This window comes from Ovis aries, chromosome 8 (genome assembly GCF_016772045.2).
Source record: "Ovis aries strain OAR_USU_Benz2616 breed Rambouillet chromosome 8, ARS-UI_Ramb_v3.0, whole genome shotgun sequence".
In the NCBI taxonomy this organism is placed as follows: domain Eukaryota; kingdom Metazoa; phylum Chordata; class Mammalia; order Artiodactyla; family Bovidae; genus Ovis; species Ovis aries.
The window spans coordinates 47894511-47919284 of record NC_056061.1 but is presented as its reverse complement, the minus strand read 5'-3'; the positions used below and the strand labels follow the sequence as shown (position 1 = coordinate 47919284).

The 24774-nt window shown below is 43.1% G+C and overlaps 1 protein-coding gene, 1 long non-coding RNA gene and 1 other non-coding gene across 3 annotated transcripts in view; 2 read left to right on the top strand and 1 right to left on the bottom strand.

Moving 5' to 3' along the window:
• The first annotated feature begins 97 nt into the window (after positions 1-97).
• Positions 98-13297, top strand: LOC132660241 (uncharacterized). The gene is made up of 2 exons (XR_009601633.1): positions 98-129; positions 2718-13297. It is a non-coding gene; the product is annotated as an uncharacterized LOC132660241 (long non-coding RNA).
• Positions 3037-24774, bottom strand: part of MDN1 (midasin AAA ATPase 1) — a 145364-nt gene continuing 123626 nt past the window's right edge. The window contains exons 85-102 of the mRNA XM_012182781.4: positions 23077-23218; positions 21639-21811; positions 20944-21096; positions 20051-20198; positions 17523-17845; positions 17124-17291; positions 15857-15958; positions 14818-15019; positions 13573-13743; positions 12399-12562; positions 11599-11688; positions 9863-9978; positions 8908-9082; positions 7658-7731; positions 7454-7568; positions 6364-6427; positions 5286-5428; positions 3037-4517 (exon numbers count right to left, since the gene is read on the bottom strand). Coding sequence (XP_012038171.3) covers positions 4329-4517; positions 5286-5428; positions 6364-6427; positions 7454-7568; positions 7658-7731; positions 8908-9082; positions 9863-9978; positions 11599-11688; positions 12399-12562; positions 13573-13743; positions 14818-15019; positions 15857-15958; positions 17124-17291; positions 17523-17845; positions 20051-20198; positions 20944-21096; positions 21639-21811; positions 23077-23218 — 2712 coding nt within the window. The 3' untranslated portion in view covers positions 3037-4328. The remainder of the gene's footprint in view (positions 4518-5285; positions 5429-6363; positions 6428-7453; positions 7569-7657; positions 7732-8907; positions 9083-9862; positions 9979-11598; positions 11689-12398; positions 12563-13572; positions 13744-14817; positions 15020-15856; positions 15959-17123; positions 17292-17522; positions 17846-20050; positions 20199-20943; positions 21097-21638; positions 21812-23076; positions 23219-24774) is intronic.
• TRNAC-ACA (transfer RNA cysteine (anticodon ACA)) lies at positions 9360-9431 on the top strand. The gene has a single exon. It is a non-coding gene; the product is annotated as a tRNA-Cys (tRNA).

Below are 24774 nucleotides of genomic sequence, written 5' to 3'. Positions count from 1 at the left end.
GAACTCGGTTTCCTGGGAGACGGCCTGCAGCGTGTGCGCCCCCTGTAGAACCTGGCAGTCTATTGGTCGGAACTAAAGCCCGAGGCAGTTTCGCTTTGTCTTAGTCTGTTTCCTTATCAGAGAAATGGGGTAAGAGTTCCTGCGTACTAGATTGTTGTGAGAATGAAATAGTGGTGAGGCATTTAGCACAGTTCTCAACACGTGTTTGTTCTATTAAATGGAAGTTAAGGGTTTTGATGGTGAAGGGAGAAAACTGTATTCCTTTTGAGATTTAGTGTATATAGCTAAAATTACTAAAATTGTAAATGTTAATTTCTCGAAGTTTGTGTTGTGCTCTGCTCATTTTTGTCGTGCTCTTTTCCTGGCGCTGTAGTCTTCATGATCGTCATTAGTTACAAGGTTTTAGGTGGTTGTCCCATTGCAGTTTTGAGAACTTTGTATCACTATGTTCAAATGAAGAAACGAATATCCCCTACACCCTAAGCTTTTATTTCCCTATGAAGTGAAGTCGCTGTCATGTCCGACTCTTTGCGACCCCATGGACTGTAGCCTACTACGCTCCTCCACCCATGGGATTTTCCAGGCAAGAGTACTGGAATGGGTTGCCATTTCCTTCTCCACAGGATCTTCCTGACCCAGGGATCGAACCCAGGTCTCCTGCACTGTAGGCAGACGCTTTACCGTCTGAGCCACCAGGGAAGTCCTTATTTCCCTATACTTGTTTTTATTCTCCCCTCAGTACACTCTGTAGGCTCTCGGCGTGTATTAACTGTAAGAGGTTAGTGAATCCCTCCTACTTCCGAATTAAAATATGGCCTTAAATGTTCAGTAGTTACCGGATCGTTCCCTGAGCATCTCCACTTGATTTGCTTGCTTGGAATCCTAACCCTAGTTGTGTACTTCAGTGTGTGTGTGCCCACCTGTTTTCTCACTTCTAAAGTGAAATGATAGCATCTGCCAGAGTTGTTACTGTAGTACTGTATGTAGTGCACTGAGAACAGAACCTAGCACGTGTAAGCACCCTAGTGGCTATTACCAGGCATTGTGTGAATAATGTTGATGCCATAACCCACCCTTTTTCAATCCCATGGGCTGTAGGCCACCAGGCTCCTCCATCGATGTCATTTCCCCGGCAAGAATACTGGGGTGGGTTGCCATTTGCTCCAGGGGATCTTGACCAGGGATCAAACCTGAGTCTCCTGCATGCCTGAAAACTTGTCTAATTAGCAATTCACTTTTTTCCCTTTTAACTATTAGTGAAATATCCCTTGTCACTTTCAGTTACACTTATTTTGTGGATTGTTATGACTTTGGTCCCTTTATGATGACCCAGACTTTTATTCTAATTTTATATGCAGTTTGCCATATTTAAAAAATTTTATATCCTTTTAAGTCTCTATACACTGTATTTTCTATTATTTTGATTCTTTTCATCTTCTCCCTTTAATTCTTAAAAAAATTTTCATTATTCATGTTTAAAATATTTATTCCACCTAGAATTTTGTTTTATAGCATATTGGGGATATAAGTTCTTTTCCAGGTGTAAACTATAGTTTCAGCACCATGTATTAACCATTCCTTTATCTTCCTGGGCTTTGTGATGGTCTTGGTAAATTCTTTTAGGGTCTGAATAACCCTTACAGCTATTTCATCCAGGTTTTTGTTGTGTCTTCATTAAGCAGTAATACTGTCTTATAGTATCTTGTAAGTATCTATTTGTCTATGACCTTTACAAATGTTTTGTCATTTTCCTTTAAATCATCTTAGAATGTTAATCTATAAAGTAACGTGAGAACAGACATTTTTATACTATTTCTTCTTTTCATCCAGAAACATCCCCTTATGCCAGACACTGGTAATGCTGTCCTGAGTCATATGCCTTCTGTTCTCAGAATCACTCTTAGGGTAGGAAGACATAAGTCTAAGATAGTATTATAGATGCTGTTAAGACTCCTACCATGGGAGCACGTTCTTCTTCCAGGGCTTATCTGAGCTAAGTGTTCATCAGAAAGGCAAAGTGGGTAAGAGAATTCTAGACAAAGAACACACAGAACACTGGCAGATTCTAGGGCTCCTGTGGTTTGCTGTGAGCAGATCAAATAGTGTGGTGGGGATGCTGGGAGAGAAGACAAGGGAGTTAGGCCAAGAAACAACAAATAGTACCTTCTTCACAGGAATTCAGAACGATCTCCAAGGATGCTGTGTGATAGAGTGAAGCTGGCACAGTGATTAGTAGTTTGAGCTACATTTTAAAAGAGATCCAGCTGCAGTACAGTACAGAGGAAAGCAAAAGGGAAGGGGCAGAATAAGATAAATGTCTAGAAGTGAGAGCTGACCAGATTGGGGTTTGGATGGAGATGGGAGTGAGGCAGATGGAAAGGCTGAGTTCCACGTGAGAGAGTGAGTGAGCAGGCATCCACAGTAGCTGCTTCTCAGTGACTCAGGCATGTCACACTTCCTAGTCAACCCCCTCAGTTCCTGTGTCTGCTCCTGTGCTTCCTAACTTTTTCCCATCACAGCACAAACTGAAAATGGCACTCCTCAGTAACCTGCTTACTCAAATTCTTCTGTGCCACCTTGTTAGCTCTCCTAGGGCCAAGGGAATTACTCATGTTGGTATACCAACTAGGATGCTCCAACTTAGCTGGTCCTATCAATTAAAGGGAGATTCGATGGACTGCGTCACAGTCATAATGTTGGTTCTTACCTCCCTGCAGGAAGATTAAACCTCCTCCTCCACAGAGGCCTTTGGCTAGTGATACATCTCTTCCACTCAGAACTCATCTTGGAGTAGTACCCTTACAAGCCATTGTGTGCGTCCACCAGCCTGCCCTTCTTCTGCCCTGAGACCAGCATGCGGAGGCTCACCCACCACAGACAGGAACACAAGAAACCCTGGGGCTGTCTGAGGTAAGCCACTGAAGTTGCAGGGTCATGATACACAGCATAAACTAGTGACAGCTGCCTGATTCAGCAGTCAAGACCCCTCGCACACCTTTTACACTCTTGTCATATTCCATTAAGAATGGTCCTAAGTGACAACCGTGGTATATACTTTTTAATACTTTTCAGAATACAAGCTGCATAGCTTTTTAGAATAAAAAAAGGATATAACCTCAGGTACATGCTTTAGGACACTCGGTTAAACAACAACAAGCAATCTGTGTCTTTGAGGACCACCTCAGAAGGGTGGCACACTTCCCAGTGTAACTGTAACACACTTGGAGATGGACGATTACACCCTGGCATGTTGTCTACAAAAGGACATTTGGACAGGCAGAACTTAAAGAGAACACAGCACAGTTTCAAGTATTCAAGCACTGCTTTTTGGCCAAGTAAATAAAAAACTGCTGAAAAACCGCTGGTGGATTTCTGACTGGGAAAAGAGGTTTGGCTGCTCAGTTCTTCTGACAGAGCACTTCTTTTCCAGGATAAGCCTGGCTCAGTTCAGCTTGAAAGCAGTGTGAGGAATGATTCTTCCTCTTAACTATTAAGAAAAAATGAACTAAAGAAATAAATTACTACAACAACAGGAACTGTGGCATTGAGAGAATGGAATAAACAAAGGGAAAATCATCTTTCCATCATTGCATAGTCTCCCAAAGCAGCAAAGGTCAAGGAGCATAGGGAGAAGCCCCTTCCTTCATACACGACCCAAGGGTCATTCTCTGAGGATCTGGGCTCCCATAATGTCTGGTTGCTTTATGAGAACACACACAGCATGAGGTTCCTCCCCATGGAGAGAAGGTAGTTCCTTTCACAACAAGCATGGTAAGAAAATACACTGACTCTCTAAAAATAAACTGGAGCTGTCTTAGCCATTTGACGGCTTTTGGGTACACACTGCGGACTTAGCAAGGCTAAGCCATAGGGCAGGGTCAAAAGGGATACTCCTTTTATTTAGTCCTTTGTCCAGAGCTCTGGCACAGTCCCATGTTCCCGGCAGCATCTCCTCAAGGTGGTATCCAGGGTCCCTGTGAGGGGAAGCAGGCAGCTGGGCCCAAGGGTGGGGTGCAGCCTCCTCTTGGGCCAGGGCTGCCGCAGGAATGAGACTCCTGCTGCTGTTCCTTCACTGCCCCAGGTTTGTTACACGAACCAGAGCCCAGGCACAGCAGGGAGCAAGAGTTTTCTTTAGGCCTTGAAATCGAAACTTACGTTGCGATAACTTTTTGTAGCTATTGGGTGAATGTTTATAAATCAGGTCTAAGATAAAATACTATTTTCAAGCTAGGAGTTCAGAAACAGTTCTCCAGAAGGGAGCTCCTGGCAAGCAGGGTGACATTCTGAGAGCAGTTAAAAGTCTCACTTGGGACTGTGTTCCTCCTGCTCTATGGGTGGTCAGAGGCCGTCACCAGCTCAAACCACTGCCTGAGAGCATCGCTGAGCGTCTCGGGAAGTGCATTCACGTCGCGGAGAATTATGTAAAACGGGAATGGGAACTCTTCCATGTACGATCGAATTTCAGGCATTTCTCCAGGCCCTTTAAATATCGGTACCTTAATGTCCAAGATACAATCCTGGCAACAGAAGACATTTTGAAGAGAAAAATTAAATCAGCTAGCTCTTTTATGATCTCTTTTGCAGACAATAGGTTCCTGCATATTAAAGTAGCTCTTATTAAGGAAGAGGCAGATCTCTGAGTATCCCTCCCAGGAGAATGGACACCGAAAGAGAGGGAAAGGGGTAGATGAGCAAACCTGATTGCGCTATGATGGTGTTTCCTATTCTATTCTTGGAATAATTCACGTTAAGTCTTCAACTTGCTATTCAGGCCTTAATGTGACCTGGAGAGATGGGACTTCCCCTGGAACAGAACTGCCTGTGGATACCTTTCATGTAGCCACAGATGCTTGCTCCTCTGAGGAAGGCACTGCTGAGATACAGTACCTAGGAAGGGCTGGCTATGTTTCCAGCGGACAAGGCCCATCACAAAGGCTGCAATGCCTGTGGTGACGCTGTGCAGAGGGAGACGACCCACCAGAGTACCAGTCATCACAGTAAGTGGTTCAGAGGATGGTCTCTAGTATGTATGGCTTCCGAGTTGTTACCTACAACCTCTCCGTGTTTGTCCTTTGCTGTAGAGTGGGAATAACCACGCCTACATCACCGAGTCATTGTGCAATTATATGAGAACTATAAGATGCCTCAAACAGTGCATTCAGAATGCCACAAGTGTTAGAGGAGTTCTCGGTATGATGGTGAGATGCAGGCCATTTTTCAGATAGGATAGCTTGGAGGGAATTCTCACTTTATCTCCAGAAAAGTGGCTGTTAGTAGTCACTCACCCGCGAACTGGGATTGTCCAACACAACAAAAATAACAAAGATGTTAGCGTTCCGGGCGGCCTGAACTGCTGCTAGGACTCTGTCTTTGCCTTCGAGAAAAAGGCCGCGTCCATCAGAGACCACCAGGAGGAGCTGGGCGATTTCTGGAGAGGAACACGTGGCAGGAAGGGAAAACTCAAACAACTCGAGAACTAACACGGTAAGACAAATTAGGCAGGCTTTCTCTGAACTAGTAAAACCAAACAGTTCTGAAGCTCATGAATTCTGGCACAAAGAGGGTCTCCAGTTAGATCTATTATTTGAATGTGTGAGGCAGAGACAAAGCTGTGCAGACACTTCTGTCAATAAAGCAGTTTCCCAACAGTGCTTTGGGGATATGTCACATTTAGATCAACTTTGTTGTATAACAACATGTGAGAATGAAAACACATGTTTATGGATATAAAGTATAAAGAGAGCAGTCCTGAGCAGACCATTAGAAGAAAGTACCCAAATCAGAAACGTGAACTGTATCTTTCAGATTTCTGTCAATTTCCTGTACCTAAATTCTTTTTTTCTTTTTCCTTGAAATTGACTCATTTAAACAAAACTTAAATAGACTAGACCACTAAAATGAAGTGAATAAAAATGTTTAAAAATTTTTAGCACATTATATTTTCAGTGAAAATTACGAGTGTTGAGAGGCATGCATGACCTGCTTCGACAGGCACAATCAGAATGGAGGCTTTAGGAAGGAGTTAGAACTGGTGTGCTGTAAAAGGCCCAATCAATCACGGTGGATTACCTGGTTTCTAAATTACATCGTCCTCTGCTTTCCTTTGTTACTAAAATATTACAGAATACTCTTTACATTTAATTCCACACACCCTGCTCCTTCCTTTCCCAAGTGAACTCAAATCTACCAAATAAAAAATTCCATGAATGTTTAATACCTCTATCATCCCCTGTTCATGTCTTTTCCTATAGAGCATCCACTTGAAAACACAGTGATGGGTACACTGAAGTGAGAATAGCAATTTGCAAATAATACAGGGGCAGAAAAGTGTTTTGTTAACAAAGACCTGAGAACACAGCTTACCTGGACTGACATTTTGTGAGAGTTTCTGAGCGGCTGCAAACATGTTGGCTACAGACTCTAGAAACTAAACCAAAACCAGAAATAGACACTTAGAAAACTATTTAACTCTTTCCATTGTCACAGAGACTGAAATTACATCTGGCACTTAAGTGATCATCTCAAATCTATAGGAACCAAACTGTCCCTTCCAGTCACCTGCAAAGGACTGACAAGGCTTGCACTTGGCATTTACCTTGGGTGCTGGCATTTCAAGTCTAGACCTGTACCCCTGGCATATACCCCACTAATGTTCTATGAGAAACCCCAAAGTAGGGGGAAAAAAACACTTAACTCTGGGGGACAGGAAGTCAGTAACTCCCCAAATGAACTGAAGAGCTGTCTTTCATGAAAGGAAAATAACTGAGCAACAAAGGGCAAAAAAACCCCCTCACAACATGTCCATAGGAAAGAAGTTAAATGAAGATAGGAATCAGGAGAGAATTACTATCCCATACTGTTCTAAACTCATGTCACCCTGAGCAAGTCACTACTTTATTTCACATCACTTCTCTAGGCTAAATGGTGGAGAGAAATTGGCCTTGACCCACTTGATAAGTGTACTGGGAGGTGGTTCATTTTCCTAAAATGCTCCAAACTGCTCAAAAAAAGTAGGGAGCCAAAAATCAATGATGCAAAGTGAAATGATCTTTGAGTAACAGAAAAAGAGGTCACATTGTATTTAATAATGGATGCCAAAGGAGATTCTGTTCCAGTGGTACACAATCTTGAGGTTTAGGACTATTCTCTATTGTAAATTTCACCATATTTGGGAGGAGGGAGTCCTAAAAATAATGTCTTTCCTATACCAGAAAAAAAGGGGCTTCCCTTGTGGCTCAGCTGGTAAAGAAACTGCTGGCGACGTGGGAGACCTAGGTTTGAGCCCTGGGTTGGGAAGATCCCCTGGAGAAAGGCTACCCACTCCAGTATTCTGGCCTAGAGAATTCCATGGACTGTATAGCCCATGGGGTTGCAAAGAGTTGGACACGGCTAAGCGACTTCCACTTTCATACCAGAAAATAACTTCAGAAGACATGTGATGTCATGAACTTACCTGAGCAATCTTGGTTTTCTTTTGCTGGAATTTGCAGAGCCGCAGAATCTGGGACCCTGAGTAGTCACTGAACTGTTCGTGGAATGGATGTAATAGCTTTACAGACTCTCCAAAACTTGGAGGAGGAAAACCAAACACTGGGAGTTACTTTTTGTCACGCCAAAAAAGGTTGGGTTTCCCAAAGGGATTAAAAGGCACCTTTACCTGCATACTGCAATCTGACCGACTTCTAGAAGGGTTAGAGCATTTCCAATCACGGCCAAAGACTCAAAGGCAAGCTGTAAAACAGAAAATGGAGGGTTGAAGGCATCAGGGTATTCCTGACACCAATGCCTTTCAACTCTTTATACCACAAGTCCCACAGGAAACGCTATTTTTTTGGTATGGCACACAGGGGAACACCATCAATATGGCTGTTCACCAACTCAGGGGCCTTGGTAGTCTTAGGTCCTGGGTAATGCCACAGGCACCAAAAACCAGTATCTGTTATAGTAGTAGGAAAGGTCTGCTTTAGCATTACCCGATAAAAGTGATCTCCAGAAACTTGGTCGATAAATTATGGTTTCCCCCTGCTTTTTTGACTACATAATCCCTCATGGATAAAAAATTTTATTAGCCTATTTATTCTAATCTATGCATAAATGACGGTATAGTTTTAGAATTTAAATTCAACTGAAAAGAAGATGATATTTATAGCAATTAACACCTACTGAACATGTATCAAATACCTGGCACTGAACCAAGTGCTCTATCTATGTTATTTCATTCAGTCTTCATAATGACTATGAGTTTGAGTTAAGTATTGTTATAATCCTTTTTTAAGAAGTAAAATTACCTGCCCAAAGTCATGTACTAAGTGGGGAGTTGAGACTTGAACCCAGGTTTAGATGGTATGCTTTTTTTCCCCCAGCAAAGTGTATGCATAGACTTCACGTTACTCACTGGCTTGTGCTGGCCATCACTGTGGAACCCCCCACCACTCTCCATGTCCATGACGGTGGGTGGGGTTGTAAAGACCTCTACCCAGGCTCCTAAGCCCTGTTAATACTGACGGAACACTAACTCTACACAGACTTAAAGAAATGTATACTGAAGACTTTTTCTTCAAAAAATCAGAAATATTCAGATACTAAATTGTGCATGGTCAGTACAAAGAGTACAGTGCATCATGTTTTGTGGAAAAGAAACATTGTCAGACTGACTTACCCTGCAGCCAGACAGCTGCACAGCAAGGCTAAGAAATACAGCAATCTAAAAGATCTACAATTTAAGAGACCACAATCTTTGGGACATCCTGAAATTGCTTTTGAACTCTTTAACGTTTAGGTCTTCTCAAATATGGTATCACATTCTCAGAACGAACTGGTATTCCAAAGTGCTTTCTGTCCAGACCACATTCAATACAAATACATTCAGGTGGCCCATCAAACCATCATTGCACTGCTGCTCCTTACCTGTTTGGTGTGGTTGTCCACCATGCTGGAAGAGTCATCAATAGCCAGACAGATTTGATACTGCCGTTTACTAGGCTTGGTTCTTCGAAGCCAAATCTTGTCTTTCCGAAACTGGCTGGCAATGTATGGAATGACCTTCCGCATGTTCAGTCGCTTCCCAGTTCGATAGTCCCCTCTATTAAATTTAACCAAACAGAACAAAGATTAGAGCTAAAAGCATAGAAACAGGACCTGACAGCCAATTACACCAAATAACCGTATTACTGTCGATTGAGACTGCCGAGATCATCTTGATCAGCAGCAAACAGATACGTATGTAGCAATAATGATTAGGTCTTTTTAGAAAATGTAAAACACTTTTTAAAAAGGAAAAAAAAATGTTTGCATTGACTGTTAAGTGTTGGATTCTCTTTTCTGTTCTAAAACTCTGATTTTGGATACCCCTTTGGACTTCCCTGGTGGCTCAGATGGTAAAGCGTCTGTCTACAATGCAGGAGACCTGGGTTCGAGCCCCAGGTTGGGAAGATCCCCTGGAGAAGGAAATGGCAATCCACTCCAGTACTATTGCCTGGGAAATCCCATGGACAGAGGAGGCTGGTAGGCTACAGTCTGTGGGGTTGCAAAGAGTCGGACACGACTGAGTGACTTCACTTTCACTTTGGAAAGATCTAGGTGAGTGATGCGTGCAGCAAGTGAGTGACCCAATATGTAGAGGGTGAGCAGCACACACCCCCAAGGTTCAACCAGTCTCCTCATCCGGTATTAACTAGTCACAGAAGCTTCTCTGCAGAGACAACAACACGGCAACAAGGTAAGGACGCCAGACTGGTGCCTGTGCAGCAGGAATGGCCACCTAGACGCCGGCACCACAGCTGGTCAGTGCTCATCTCAGCAGGAGAGGCGACGCTGGCACCTCCTCAGGGTGCCATGAGCGCCTCCAGTGCAGAAGACTTACTTCAGCTTGGCAGCCTGGGTTGGCTCCAGTATGAGACGAAGCTGTTCACACAGCTGTTGTGAAAGAGGCGCAGTTAAGACCAGGTAACTCTGCCACATCTCCGCTGCGGCCTTCTCCTGTGACAACAGTATGCAAGGTGCCTTTAGAATGTCAGAGCCAGGCAAGGTCATTACAGCAAGATGAGGGCTTGAGGCAAAGCAGAAGAAAACAACTTGCTTCTCTCGGCAAGCTGATTCACTTGGTTTAAAATGTCTCCTCTTCCACCAAAGCCACTAATCACAGTTCCAATGAGAAAGAATGAAATTTCAATGAGGCAGTAAAAGACTGGAATTCATGACCAGGTCAGTGCCTTATTCACACCTCCTATGAGGGGTACGTAATGTGTACCCTTCACATGGAGAGGGAGCTGTGATGGTTCACTTTGGTGTCAGGAGATCCAGCCACTTAAACCATGGGCTCTCAGGGTCTTGTTTCAAAAGCAAAGTGATAAGGGCAAATCTCTCAAGTAACACACTTAACAGTGTGCTTACTTCCTGGGTAAGTAAGTGCCTTTTTTTTTTTTAAGGCCAATTATGGCACAGCAATCATTACATACATGTGATGAGAATGATGATAACAGATGTATTTGTGTATACATATATAGATGAAAGTGAAAGAGGAGAGTGAAAAAGTTGGCTTAAAGCTCAACATTCAGAAAACGAAGATCATGGCATCTGGTCCCATCACTTCATGGCAAATAGTAGGGAAGCAGTGGAAACAGTGTCAGACTTTATTTTGGGGGGCTCAAAAATCACGGCAGAAGGTGACTGCAGCCATGAAATTAAAAGACGCTTACTCCTTGGAAAAAAGTTATGACCAACCTAGATAGCATATTCAAAAGCAGAGACATTACTTTGCCAACAAAAGTCCGTCTAGTTAAGGCTATGGTTTTTCCAGTGGTCATGTATGGATATGAGAGTTGGACTGTGAAGAAAGCTGAGTGCCGAAGAATTAATGCTTTTGAACTGTGGTGTTGGAGAAGACTGTTGAGAGTCCCTTGGACTGCAAGGAGATCCAACCAGTCCATTCTAAAGGAGATCAACCCTGGGTGTTCTTTGGAAGGAACGTTGCTAAAGCTGAAACTCCAGTACTTTGGCCACCTCATGCGAAAAGTTGACTCATTGGAAAAGACTCTGATGCTTGGAGGGATTGGGGGCAGGGGGAGAAGGGGACGACTGAGGATGAGATGGCTGAATGGCATCACCGACTCGATGGACGTGAGTTTGAGTGAACTTTGGGAGTTGGTGATGGACAGGGAGGCCTGGCGTACTGCAATTCATGGGGTCGCAAAGAGTCAGACACGACTGAGCGAGTGAACTGAACTGATGCATATACAATAAATTTAGGAAGCAAGTTCACTAAAAAGGAAACTTTTGGTTAATCTACACTTCCCCTTTACGTCAGCTGGCAGTGTTCCTGGTGGTCTATTCAGAGAGTGACACAGTATCTAGAGTTCCGTCCCGTATCTCAACCACCATCACCTCTATTATTTCCATTACAGAGTTAGCAATGGAAGTTAAAAAATGAAACTTCAGTTTTTGTTTTAATTAAGCTGCACATCTAGTGGCAAAGCAGGCTTTAAAATTATATTCTTCACATACTCAGTTGCTTTTGCCAAGGTAACTGGAGTTAAGAACCTATTAAGTTTGCTGTATCTTAGAAAGTCAAAAGATTTAGTAAAAAAACCAGTGACTTACTTCTTCTGGGTTTCCAGATTCATGTGGCTGCCATGTTTCCAGCTGTCTCTCCAGCTCCTGTCTTAGCTCATTGACATCTTTTAAGAAGGGCTAAGAAGGAAAAGTCACAGATAGAGGAGACCCAGGTTGGAATCACTAATTCATTATCCTTGGTTGCCTTCTTCCCTGCAGTGTGAACTCCCACTGAGATGCAAAACTTGAGCAAATTTCATGGCACAAAAGATGCCAGACAACTATTCTTCTCCTTCCCGGTTTTTTGAGGATAAGATGGATAAAGGAAATTCTGAACATTAATAAATCCCAAAGTACCCAGGAAGGTATCAATAACAGAAATGTTCTTTGATTAATCTAGACTACCATTAGGTCAAACAGTTTGGGAAAACTCAGTTAATTGGCTCTTCCTAAATGAAAGCATTAAGTCAAAGATGCTTACTGCTTAACCAACATAAACTTGACTGACCTGCAGGCTCCCAACACAAGGCTGGTGAATGTTGAGGAGGGCCAGAGGCCCAGGGGCCAGGCCCCCCACTGTGGCCAGGTAAGGACACAGACCTCCCACAGCAACCCTAGGATTGGTTGTTAGAAGTGTGTTACCTGCTCAGAGAGCTGCTCACACACCTGCTCAGTGTGTTACCTGACACACTCAGAAGTGTGTCATACCCACAGTACTCCTTGAAAGATTGATATGATACGAAGCCCCCAAACAACCAGATGCTTATGAAGTTTTTAAGAATTAAAAGCAACTTATAATTCCATATTGTCAACTTATTAAAGTGGTGATCTGTTAAAAGTTTTAGGACCTGGAAAATCGTGTCCACAAGTAACTGATGGGCTGTGTGAATGGTGGAATCTCGGCTTCTCTCTGGTTTCTCATTCTCTGTCTCCTCGTGTGATGGGTCTGTCCTGGGGCGCTGGTCTTCCTCTGTTTTAACAGTTTGGGTCTCCATCTCCATCTCTTCAGAGCCTGTTCTCAAACAAGGACCGAATTTTACTTACATAACATCAGAATGAAGACTGAGCGTTCAGTCCCATGTCAATCTCACAGTCGCTCAGACCTCCCAGCACATTAACATGTCAGCTCCCTGTGTTCTTTCTCTCTGAGACAGTCATTGCCAATTCGCACTCCCTTAACTCCCCTCTCTCCCCACCCTGTTGTGTTCTGGGGAGGGGAAAGTAGGGGAAACTGTTCAACGCTGACAAGCCTTGTAGGACTGTGTGATCCATTAAACTGTGTGCATGCAGAACACTGATAAAAATACTTTAAAATCATAGTTCCATCTTATAGATGAGGAAGCTGTGGCAAAGATAAATAATCTGCCTCCACCTATAAAGTAAGTAAGACAAAGTCTGGATTTGAATCAAGGAAGATCTAATCACAGAGCTATGTCTTTACTGTCCCATAATGGCAGTCTGTGATTCTAACGCCCCTGAGAAGAAGCAAGCAGAAGCAGCAGCTGTTGAATTTAGCAGGTTATTTTGAATTTGCATTTATTTCATTGCTGATGTTCTCTTTCCATGTGTGTTGAATACATTAAAAAAAAATGAACTGCCTTGTAACAGCACTTGGGCTCGGTTATGAAATGGAACAGTTATAAAATGTAAGAAGTTAGTGTTACTTTCTCACATGCATTTCCCCTATTTAAACGTTTTATGCTAATACTGCGTGTTTTATAATTAAAAAATATTGTTTCTCTAGTAATCAAGAACGTCTCTTCTGGTTATAATTGTAGCATGTGCACTGTTCTGTTTTCTTCTACATATTTAAAGAAGACTGCCAGGATTTTGCCTGGAACTTGGGCTTCTCCGTGAATGTCAGTGACCTGTAACACCACTCCCCCACCTTTCTACTCCCAAAGGAAGTATGTACAGGGGAGTTACTATGGGCAAATGAGTATCTAAGTCATGGGTTAGGACGTAAAAAGAACAGACCAGGCGGAGCTTAGGTGGGGAGCAGGTGTTCACCACAGAACTCACCTGGCTGGGCCGTGCTCCCTGACTTGACCTCCTCTGGCTTCAGTGACTCTGTGTCTACCGCTCTGAGCTCCTCCTGCTCCTCCGGGTCCATGGAGGTATCCTCTACCTCCTCCTCCTCGTGAGCCTTGCTGGAGTCCTTTGCAGACTGCTGCTGCTCCGTGCTGGCCACATCTGCCAACAAAGCACATACACATAGAAAGCTTAGCTCTTTGCAGAACAGAGTCATTGAGAGTGGGTGTGCTTTTGGTCAGAGATTCTACCACTGACTAGTTACGTGGCCTAGAGACTGGACGCAAGTACTTGGCTTGTGAACTGCGGACAAGTGTCTTATTTCCATGTGTAACCATGCATGTGACCACAGAATAGGATGTTTAGCTGCTGGGTTTTGATTGCTATGATCAGAGACTGAACCAGAATAAACGTGCTGAGTACATGACTCAGAGCAGCTAATGGAATTATCCTCATTGCCAAGTCACGGGTGGAGAAACTGTAGTGATGAAGTATAACAGCGGGGGGCAGGAGCAGGGCACAGAAAAACAATGTGGGTATCCCAGCACCGTGACCCTGGACAAAGTCCTTAAACCTCTTTGGCCTCAGGATGCTGATCTATAAAATGGAGGCATCCTAGCCCGAGATTACTAGAGGAATCAGGCTGCAAAGCTCAGAACAGTGCTAGGTACAACATAAAAGCCCCATGTGTGGCAGTCGTCATCGGTTCTGCTTCATTTTTCCTAAAGGTGGGGACAGGAAGAGAGGAGAGTAATCCACAGGAGAGCAGTCTTTTCTGTGTCATAATATCAATACCAGCTTGTGTATTAGGAACGAAACAGTGAAAAGTCACCCAGAGAGCTCGAGGGGAGACTGAGTGATGACTGACTCCAATACTGAGATCTTTTTTTCTTTGTCACTTACGCTCTGAACCACTGCAGAGTGAGTGAAGAAATGTCTGCTACTCAGATCTCTGAGACCAGTGCTGGGTTGGGATAGCCAACCGTCACCAATAATATTTAAAAGGCTTCACTAGACCCAGAACCCTGAGCACTGAAACCCTGCACTTGGCTACAGATACCTTTATTTCAAAACCAAATTGTATATCTGCACAGTTCTTATTAAAAGGAAACTCGTTTGAAAAGTCATTTCCCCTCCCTCTTAAAATGACTTTGTAACAACACCTGGCAGACACACAGTCAGCATAAGCGCTCACAGAGCTTGATGAGCAAGGGAGGGGGCCCCTCAGCTCTGTACCATAGGTCTGTGCATCGTAGGGCTCGCTGCCCTGTTTGATGTGCTCAAATGCTTCCGCGTCTTCCACCTGGGCCTGGGGCTGGGCCGGGCCCTGCTCGGCATTGCTCTCGGTGTCCATGGTCCTCAGCCTCTTATGCACACGCTCACTGTGATCACCCATGGAGCGTTCGTTGTCGGCCTGCCCAGGTTTCCTCTTAAAACTCTGTGGGAAATATGAGGAAATTCATCAGAACTTTGTAATACAAAAAGAATAAAAATAACGTTTATCCTCAGGGGGCTGATTAAATAAATTAGGTACAGCCATACAGGAGTGGAATTCAATGCAGCTGTTGATAGGAAGATCTCTACACATACAGAGCAATCTCTATGAAATACTTTTATATCTAAAATAAAGGCAGAGGCAAAGAGACACTCACACACAGGTGTGACACTCAAACAGCCATTCATATGCTACCTATGCAGTAAATCTCTTAGAAACATGCTCTGAGGACAGTCCCCTGGGTGGCTTGAGCACAGGGATAAAATGAAGCTTTCTAGCGCACCGGTTTCTATAGGCTGATTTTGTGTCACATGCATAAATAGCACCCCATTTTTAAAATCTTATATTTAAAACAGAGAATAGGGAATTTGCCAGCATTACAGCAGTTGGAACTCAGCACTTTTATTGCTGGGGCCCAGGTTTAATTCCTGGTCAGGGAACTAAGATCCCACAGGCTATGCGGTGCAGCTAAATAAAATAGGATTAGGATAGGATAGAACAGAATTGAATAGAATTAAAGAAACCAAACACAGAAGAGAATGGACAGTGAACAGGGTACGACTGGTTAGTAGCTTGGCAACTACCACCTGGTTCTTAGGCTCCAGAACAAGAGCATCACAGGATCAGGATATGCATTTGTCTGTCCCCACCAAGAAAAAGCGAACCAAGGATGCCATCATGGTGGGACAGCAAAGGCTGGGAATTTTTTTTAACCAGTATATCTGGAGCATTATCTTACACGCAGCCGTCACCTAAGTTTAGCTGAAGAGCGATAGAGACCTGTGTGTTTTTCCTGGTGTGTTTCTGGGAGGCCATCCGCGCCATGAAGCTTGATTCGTGGCCTTCTGCCTGGTTTGCGTCTGCAGCTCCACTGCCGTGTTCCTGTGAAATCCAAGCCATAAAGAGTGAGAGGCAGGAAGCGGAATAAGCACTTGGTTACAGACTGCGCTGCGTACAATTCCCCTCAGTCACCTGCAGTTGGCCCTCTGAATCCGCGGACATGGAGGGCCCACTGCCCTACACCAGTTTACATAAGGGACTTGAGCGGCCCGTGGATTTGGGTATCTGTGGGGGTCTTGGAATCAATCCCTTTTGGAGCCCAGGGGATGACTGTGACCACACCTGCCTGTCTGCTCTAGAGCTCACCCATCACTAACGCCTGGCCTGTGGGCAGAAACAGAAGTACCTAGACCTGTCTGTTACCCTCTTGGGGGACTTTGTTGTCTATAGGAGGTAATGGCTTACTCTGAAAGCAGGACAGACCTCGATCAGAAACGAGGCTTCATCATCAACCAGCTGGGTACCCTTGAGACTGTCATTTAACTTTATGGGGGCTTATTTAACTCAGATACAAAATGGAGAACATAGAAAGAACAATAATATTTATTTTATAGGGCCACCGTGAAGATCTACCAGAGTAATGCAATGCTCAGCAGCTCAAGAACTGGTGCTGAGTAAATGGGTTGGAAGGGTAAGAGAGGTATAAATGGTTGTAATTACTGCTGAGAAAATGGGGGTTCAGAGAGACCAAGGGAGTGGTCTAGAGACACCACTGAGCAGCAGGCCCCCTGACTTCCAGGACTCCCTCCAGACTACCTGTGCCCCAACTGTGGCTACAAAAGACATCACCCCACATCAAGGAATGAAGTGTTTTGCTTTTTAAATTAAAATGTTTGGCAGCCTGGTGAACAGTAAGGGAAAAGGATGCACTGTCAGACCCATATCACCGCATGAAAACACAAGTCAACCCTTCTTTGCTTAGGAGCTTCGAAAACAGAATTTGAACCTGATTCTCCCACAGAGAACTACACTGTAGTAATTTTTTCTCATTAAGCACATCACTTAAATATAGTGTGTAAAAATATTCTGGGGTTTGTTCCATATAAATACAGGTGTACGACCATTTTCTTAAAGAATGGGAGCTGGATTTTTAGATGTCAACAACAAAAAAACGTTACACAGCAATCACTACTGCTGAAAAGAACACGGTTTCACACAGGGAGAGGAGGCCCTCCCAAGAGGCGGCTGGTGGAGACGAGGCCCTCACCTCCCTGCCCTGCTCCTTCTCAGGCGCGGCTCCAGCCAGCTCCACGGCCCGCTCGCTCTGCACGCTCTCCAAGCCCGTCTGCCCACAGGACTCGTGCTCCTTCCTCTCCGCGGACTCTGGCACCGGCTCCTCCATGTCAGAGTTCTCCCCTTCTTCTTTTTCCTGCGTCTGCAAGGAAATCAAATAGCATTAAATGCTCTGAGGGGAGAAGATGAAGTGGGGGCCCCCCTCCTCACCGAGAGGAGCCTGCAGGCAGGGGATCAGCCACAAACCGAAAACTGCTCGGCGCTGTGACCTGCTCATGGGAAACTATCCTAAGACAGAGTCTAGTGAGAAGATGGTACTCTTTTCTCATCATTGTTACTTTTAACAGAGGACAAGGCAGATCCGCCGTGATACCTGAGGCTGGAGACCTTGGTCAACAGGTGTGTCCTTTTCCGCACTTTCCTCACTGGTGTCTTTGTCCTTGTCCTCCGACAGTGGAGCCTCCTCCGCGTCCTCTTCAGGGTGCTCGGCAGCAGCCTGGTCTCCGTCGTCAGCTCCGGTATCCATCTCTTCCTCGCCCTCCTCCCCCCTGTCATCTTCGCTGTGGCCTCCCTCAGGCTGGGGTTGACCCTGACCTTCATCCTGATCAGCCTCAGTCTCTTCATTTATGTCCTCAGCGTCGCGACTTGCTTCTTCAGTATCCTTTGGTTGTTCTTTAATTTCCAAAGGATTCTCTTCTGGACAGATTAAACAAAAAAAAGAATGCAGAATTTAAAAACTAAACAATGTGATTTCTTAAGATGAGATATAGTCACACAAGCATCTTTTTATTATTCTCAAACCAGAAGTTGGCAAAATATGGTCCATGGGCCAAATCTGGCCATCTACATATTTCTGCAAGTAGTTACACTGGAACGCCACTGCATCCAATTGTTCACCGACGTGAACAATACACTCCATCCATTTCGTACTACCTATGGCTGACTTCACACTACAGGAGCGGAACTGAGGATTTGCGACTCTGTTGCAGCTTATGACTGGCAAAGACTGATCTGTTTATTATCTGACCAACCCTTCACAGAAGAATTTAGTTACATCTGCTCTTCACTATACTTGTATATTGCATACAACTGTTTGGATATCCATTAAAAATCCAAAAAGCCACCACAACAATAGGGATATTTTAGAACAGACAGGAAATGCTAGTCTAATTTTCAATTATCATTACAAATAACTGATGGACATCATTCCTTACCATACACAGAAAATACAACATATATTCAAATGGGAACAACCCTATTTGAAAAAGTTTTGTTTAAAACAGCTTTTCTGTAATTTGGATATTTCAGAAATCAACTACTTTGTTAGTAAATAATTCTTTAAAATAATTGCTCCTTCAGAAAAAACTAATGGTTATCGCTGTGTGGAGGGGAGGGGTAACATAGGAACAGGAGGTGTTAGGTACAGACTGGTGATGTAAGATAGGCTCAAGGATGTATTGTATAACACAGGGAACATAGCCAGTATTTTGCAGTAACTGTAAATGGAAAGAACTGTATAAAGATAACTTTTTCGCAGTAATTGCTTCTTAGTTTATATACATAGTAACTTAAAATGAGTCTGGATATTTTTCTAGGGCAAAATAGCTTATTAGATTCTCAGTGAACTTTAATTTTATGCTTGCTTGACTGTTGAATTTAAGGTTGAAATAAGCTTCCTGTATTATAAGGTAATGAAAACTGCCGTAGAAGCAACAGCTTATACTATGCTTAAAAAGGAGAACTAGAGATTCACTGGGCGAAGAATGTTCTAAGCACAGGTTATCAAATACCTTAAATGTGAAAAAGGCATTTCACATTTATGAGCGCCAAATACTCCCTCCTAGATTTAAGAGATATTAATATCTTGCCACAAGTGTATCACATCTGTCACTTGTATTTAAGGAATAAAATAGTTCTGGACACAATTGTCAGGGTTCTGGATGTCTCTGCTCTTCCTACTTCCTCGGAGCTCATAACCTGAAGTTACCATAAATTATTTCTGTGTTTTCATACATTCTTTTAGCAAATTTTCACATAAATAGTACCTCTCATTTATTCCTTTGTAATTTGCTCTTTTTGTTCTAATATGGTGTTTTTAATAGCTTTCTAAATATGTAACTGCCTCACTAAGAAGCTGAGTGAGGCTGTTGCTGCCTTCCTGTCTGGTTGCCCATCCTGACAGGGCCTCCATCACAGCGGCATCACCTACACCACCTCCTGACACCAGGAGACACTCCCTAGGGGAGCCACACTCAGAGGGAACAGTGGGTGGCAGAAGCGCTGGGTTGCTGTTGTGCCAAGTGAGTTCCCTTGGGATTATTCAACTTCACTTCCCATTATGATTTCACATTTCAGCCTAAACACACAATATAAGCACAACAATCAATAACTTTCCTAGGAGGCAATTCCCTGGCAGTCCAGTGGTTAGGATTGGCGCTTTCACTGCAGCTGCCCAGGTTCAATTCCTGGCCAGGGAATGAAGATCCAGCAAGCTGCGTGGTACAGTCAAAAATAATTAAAAACAAACAAAACTTTCACCAGAAAGCTAGTAACGGGGCTCTGCAAGAGGCCTGACTACCTGGACTGCACAGAGTTTACATCAGCCCACGAGAGGGGCTCACAGTGAACCCGGAGGGAGGCAGAGCCGCATGTGACCGCACCACCCAGACACAGAGGAGTGAGATACGGGACAGGTGACTGGCGTGACGAAGCCCTGCTGGCTACAAGCGTCAGGTCTACTTGGAGGAGAAACACAACAAAGAAAAAGCAAGCCATCTTGCCAAGCTGGAATTACATGAATCAGACGATAACGAGCTGGCCATGACGCTGGCCTGAAAAGGGATTGGTTATTGCTCATTTTCAGAGACTTTCAACAGGCCCTTTATGTTTTAAAAGACACACCTTCTCCATCTTCACGGTCAGTGTCCCCATCACCATCCTTGTCTTCACTGTCTAAGTTCAAGTCATCTGGAAGGTCCAAGGCCTCAGGTTCGGGCAGCTTTTCCTCGTTGCCATGGTAAGGATCCACCTCATTCTCATCATATTCCCTCTTTGGGCGACAGAGAGATCAGGAAAAATAAAAGTAAACTTTTAAAAGGAATAGCATTCACACATAATTAGCTCTAAACACAGCTGACTCTTGAACAACACAGGTTTGAATGGCGCAGGTCCACTTATACAGACCACTTATGTGGATTTTTTTTCAATAAATATGTGCTATGGTACCACACAGACTTGTGGCTCTTAAGGACCTGAGGCTGAAGATCCACGGGCGCAGAGGGCCAACTATAAAGTCACACAGAGATTTCCAGCCTTGCAGGTGGTCAGTGCCCCCAGTGCCCCGACTGTTCAAGGGTCAACTGTCCTTATGCTGAGAGAATACAATGTCTCTGCTCTAAAATTACCAGTACACATTAGAATTTTACCAATATTTTTACAGTTTCATGTCGGAATGTCAGGTTTCACTTTTTGTGCACATTCTCCACAGACAGGGGTGCTGTGTTACCGATCGCAAAGAGGACATGGTAGTTTACGGAAGAAATATACAAAAGGACTGTGGGTTTTAGTTTCTAAACTATAACATGAGTCCCAACAGCACAAAGCTCATCTCATCGGTAACCAGTGGTTAGATATTTTATGCTCAGTTAAGCGGCTCTATGACACATTCCTTTATGAGACAGTGGGAAAACAAATGATAAGTGGGAAAAAATACGTCCTGAGACACCCTGGGAGCTGTGTGTTGCAGTGGCCCTGGCTTGAGTGAGAAGAGCAGGTGGGTTCTGAATCCTCATTACCTCATCTATTTGTTCATTAATTTTGTCTTGGCCTCGTCCACTGTCATCAGCTTCTGCTTCTTCCTTTTCCTCCTTCTTATCTTGCTGGGTTTTCTCTCTGTTTGACTTGCCAGCATCTAAGTTGTCATCTTTAGCAACAAGTTCAGAATCTTCCTAAATATCAGAGGAAGAAAAAACACAACATCATTACTCTCAATCTAAAACGCTGCTTTCACTTTACTATCTAACGCAGCTCCCAGACCTGTGCTGGGCCCATCCCATGGAACCATCCAGCTGACGGGGCACATCCTGGAGGGAACGGGCAGGACAGCCCAGGTGGCAGCGGTGACAGCAGGCATGTGAACAGCAGGGTGGGGACGGGTGTTTGAGCTGTGGGATGCATCACACCCAGCCCTGGGGGTCCCCTAAGCTCAGGGCTGGGCAAGTGCAGTGACCACTGGCAGAATCAGATACAGCATCTATAACAATGCTCCAATTTCCCTCCTCCATAACACAAGGGATGCCTCAGGTCAGGCTACTCTTTGAGCCCTGAATGTAATAAAAAAATCTAGACAGCAGGAAAAAACAGAAAAATAGAGACGGAAGAAAAACCAAGACAGCAAAGAGCGAGCAAAGAACGACAGGGAGTGGCAGTGGGTAGGAAGACTGCCCCCTCTCATCGTGGGCACAAAGTGATGGGGGAATCTTCTGCTTACCTCGTCCATTCCGGGTCCTGTTTCTTCAGTCTTACCGTCTTCCTCCTCATCTTCTTCATCGTCATCATCACCCCAAAGCCTCTCATCTAGTTTGTCAGCTTCCTCACCATTCAGATCGCCCATCTGTTTATCTAGGTCTCCAGTCTCGCTATCTGATTTTTCATCATCCTCTTCTGAAAGGGAAGGCACTCAGCTCAGTTCGGCAGATCCCCAGACTAATCTGTTCCTGTGTGTGTGGGAGAGGCAGGGACCCGGCCAAGATCCTACTTGGGATGTACTGCGATTCTACAGAACCCCCTACAGGCAGATGCTTTTAGGTGTCCTGAAGCACTCCTACTGTGTCTGCAGACTGGAGAAGAAGGGAGGTCTGGGACGTGTGATGGTGGAGGACTGTAAGGAGGGTGGTAGAACAGCTGTCAGGATGTCTCATTCTGGTGCTGGGAGAGTTCATTAAGGGTCCCAGCAACCTCACTGGGTCTTGGTTTCTTACCTGGGAAATGATCAAGGGTGGTCTACAATGCCTCCAAGGTTCCTCCCCATCGCCAACCTATTCTCTGCCAATGATTCTAACATCTCAAATCATGTGTCTCGATCAAATAACCAGACTTTTCTTTCCTTTGTCTTTGATCAAGGTCTGCTTTGACAAAGGTCATACTCTTATACTTACTTAGCCATGCATATACCTTCTTCTGCTCTGAAGTTAGCTATCGTTTCTGTAAGGTGTTCACTTAAAGTAACACACTGTATTTCAAATTAAGCTTTGGATAGAAATTTAAGGCAACAGTTGAATTATGGTAATAACATCACAGATGATACTGTGCTGTAAGAAATCATTATCAAGTAATTTTCAATGACATGTAATACTCATAAGTTAAATGAAAAAAGCAGACTATAGAACCATTCACGGTCTCTGTGTATGTGTGTGTGTGTGTGAATATATATGCCATAAATGGAAATACTCCAAAATTAAGTGATTTGGGTGACAGGTACAATGGTATTGATTTGGTTTCTGCGTTTTCATTCCAAATCATCTACAACAAATGTCTACTGATTTTGCAATTAGAAAAATATATATATATATTAAAAAAAAGAAAAAACCTCTCTAGAACAATTCAACTTGAGCTGAGAGCCAAGCTCGGTGAGGGTGCATCTCCTCGCTCTCCCTAGAGGACACCACAGGTCACTCATCTGGCACGTGGAGCAGCTGGAACATCAGAGCCAGCGTCTCAGTTTACTCAGAGCAGACCCTCCACAAGGAACTAGAGACTCCTGACACACCGGCATACATACAGCATATGCCGATGCTCCCTCCGCAGTCACGCAGAGTAACCAACTTGCTCCAAGAGTATATACTAGGCTACTTATTGGGAACACCTAGTTTCCTGGAGAAAATAGCCACTTTTCAAAAGCAAGAATGAAGTGGCAGATAATCTCAAACCTTGTTCTTCCAGCTCCCCATCATGCATTTTCCCATCAAAGTCTTCTGACATCTCAATGGCATTATCCTCGCCCTTAATGTCTGATTTTGAGTCAGGATCTTCTTTATCCTTTTCTTGACCCTTCTGAAATGTATCTTCTACCTAAATAAAAAAGCATTAAATAACATAAATGAACTAATGCTTATTCAGTTCTAAATAGAATATAAATATATAAATGCCAAGGTCAATGGTATAAAATTTTCTCTGAGGAGAGAAAAAAGAACCAACAGAGAAAATGCACATGATTTGTGACTTGCTTTAATATTTCTGTTAACAAATTTCTAGTTATTTTGCATTTGTTGTTAGAGAATATAGACTTTTATTGAGGTTTCCTTCATGTGAACATTTTTAAAAATCCAGACATATTTTAAAAGTCTATATATTCTGTATGTAGGATAAAAAAAATTCACTTACTGTACTGCATATAAATTTAATATCTATCTTGTCACTTTGATCTCTCATAGACATTACCCAACTGTGATGTAAATTTCCCCCTCTACTACTTTCTTTTTATCTTTTTATTTGAAGTACAGTTGATTTACAGTGTTATGTTAGGTTCATATGTATAGCAAAGTGATTCAGATACACTCACACTTCTTCAGATCATTTTCTATTGTAAGTTATTACAAGGTATTGAATACCGTTACCTGTATTATACAGTAGGTCCTTGCTGCTTATCTGTTTTATATATAGTAGTGTGTATCTGCTAATCCCAAACTCCTAATTTATCCCTCCCCCAGTAAATGCAATTTTCTTCACTTTTCCTTACACTACATATTCCTACACAATCTATATCATATCTTGGGCAAAAGATTCAGATTGCTATCTCTTCCATTATGGTTGAATTTCAAGAGTCCTTTTTAAGATACAAAAGTAATATAACCTCATATAAAAATTTCTAAGCCAAACAGAAAGAATATGTTTCCCTGGCACCCCCATCCTCCAAAATTTCCAAAGAAATTACCACTGGTGATGTTTTGGCATGTTGTTTTATCTATAAGCACACTAATAGACACTTAGAAATATAATATATACAGTCTATATCAATACCTGCCTCCAGCATTTTTTTAAACAAGAAAGGGATCATTCTTTACAAACTGTTGTGCAATCTGTTTTTTAAAAGTTAAAAAATATGTCCTAGATATATTTCCATGTTGATACTTAAAAATTTATCTCATTATGTTTGTTTATAGTATTGCTCTGCATAAACAGTATCATTTAAAAATAATTCCTTCCTGATGAATATATGGGTTCTTTCACAATTTTCACCAGTGTAAATAATGCTGTAATAAACATTTTTATTTAAATACACTCCCTTGTACACATATTTATCTTGGGGCCTTATGAGATTTCTGTGAGGAAACATGGAATTCCTAGAACACAAAGAGTTTATAATTTATTAGACACTGCCAAATTCTTCTGAAAGTTTTTCTATCCCACTTAATAATGTTTTTTTGCAGTGGATTTGTACTTTTCTATTAGGTTTCTTTTACTTTATTTTTTTTTCCTCATTAACAAAGTACTGGGTGCTAATTAAGTTAAATTTGAGAAATACAGAAAGGCCAATACACACACACAGACACACAGACACACACACTGTACATTAAAGCTCTACCACATAAATGCGAGCATTATTCTTTTTTTTTTTTTTTTTAATC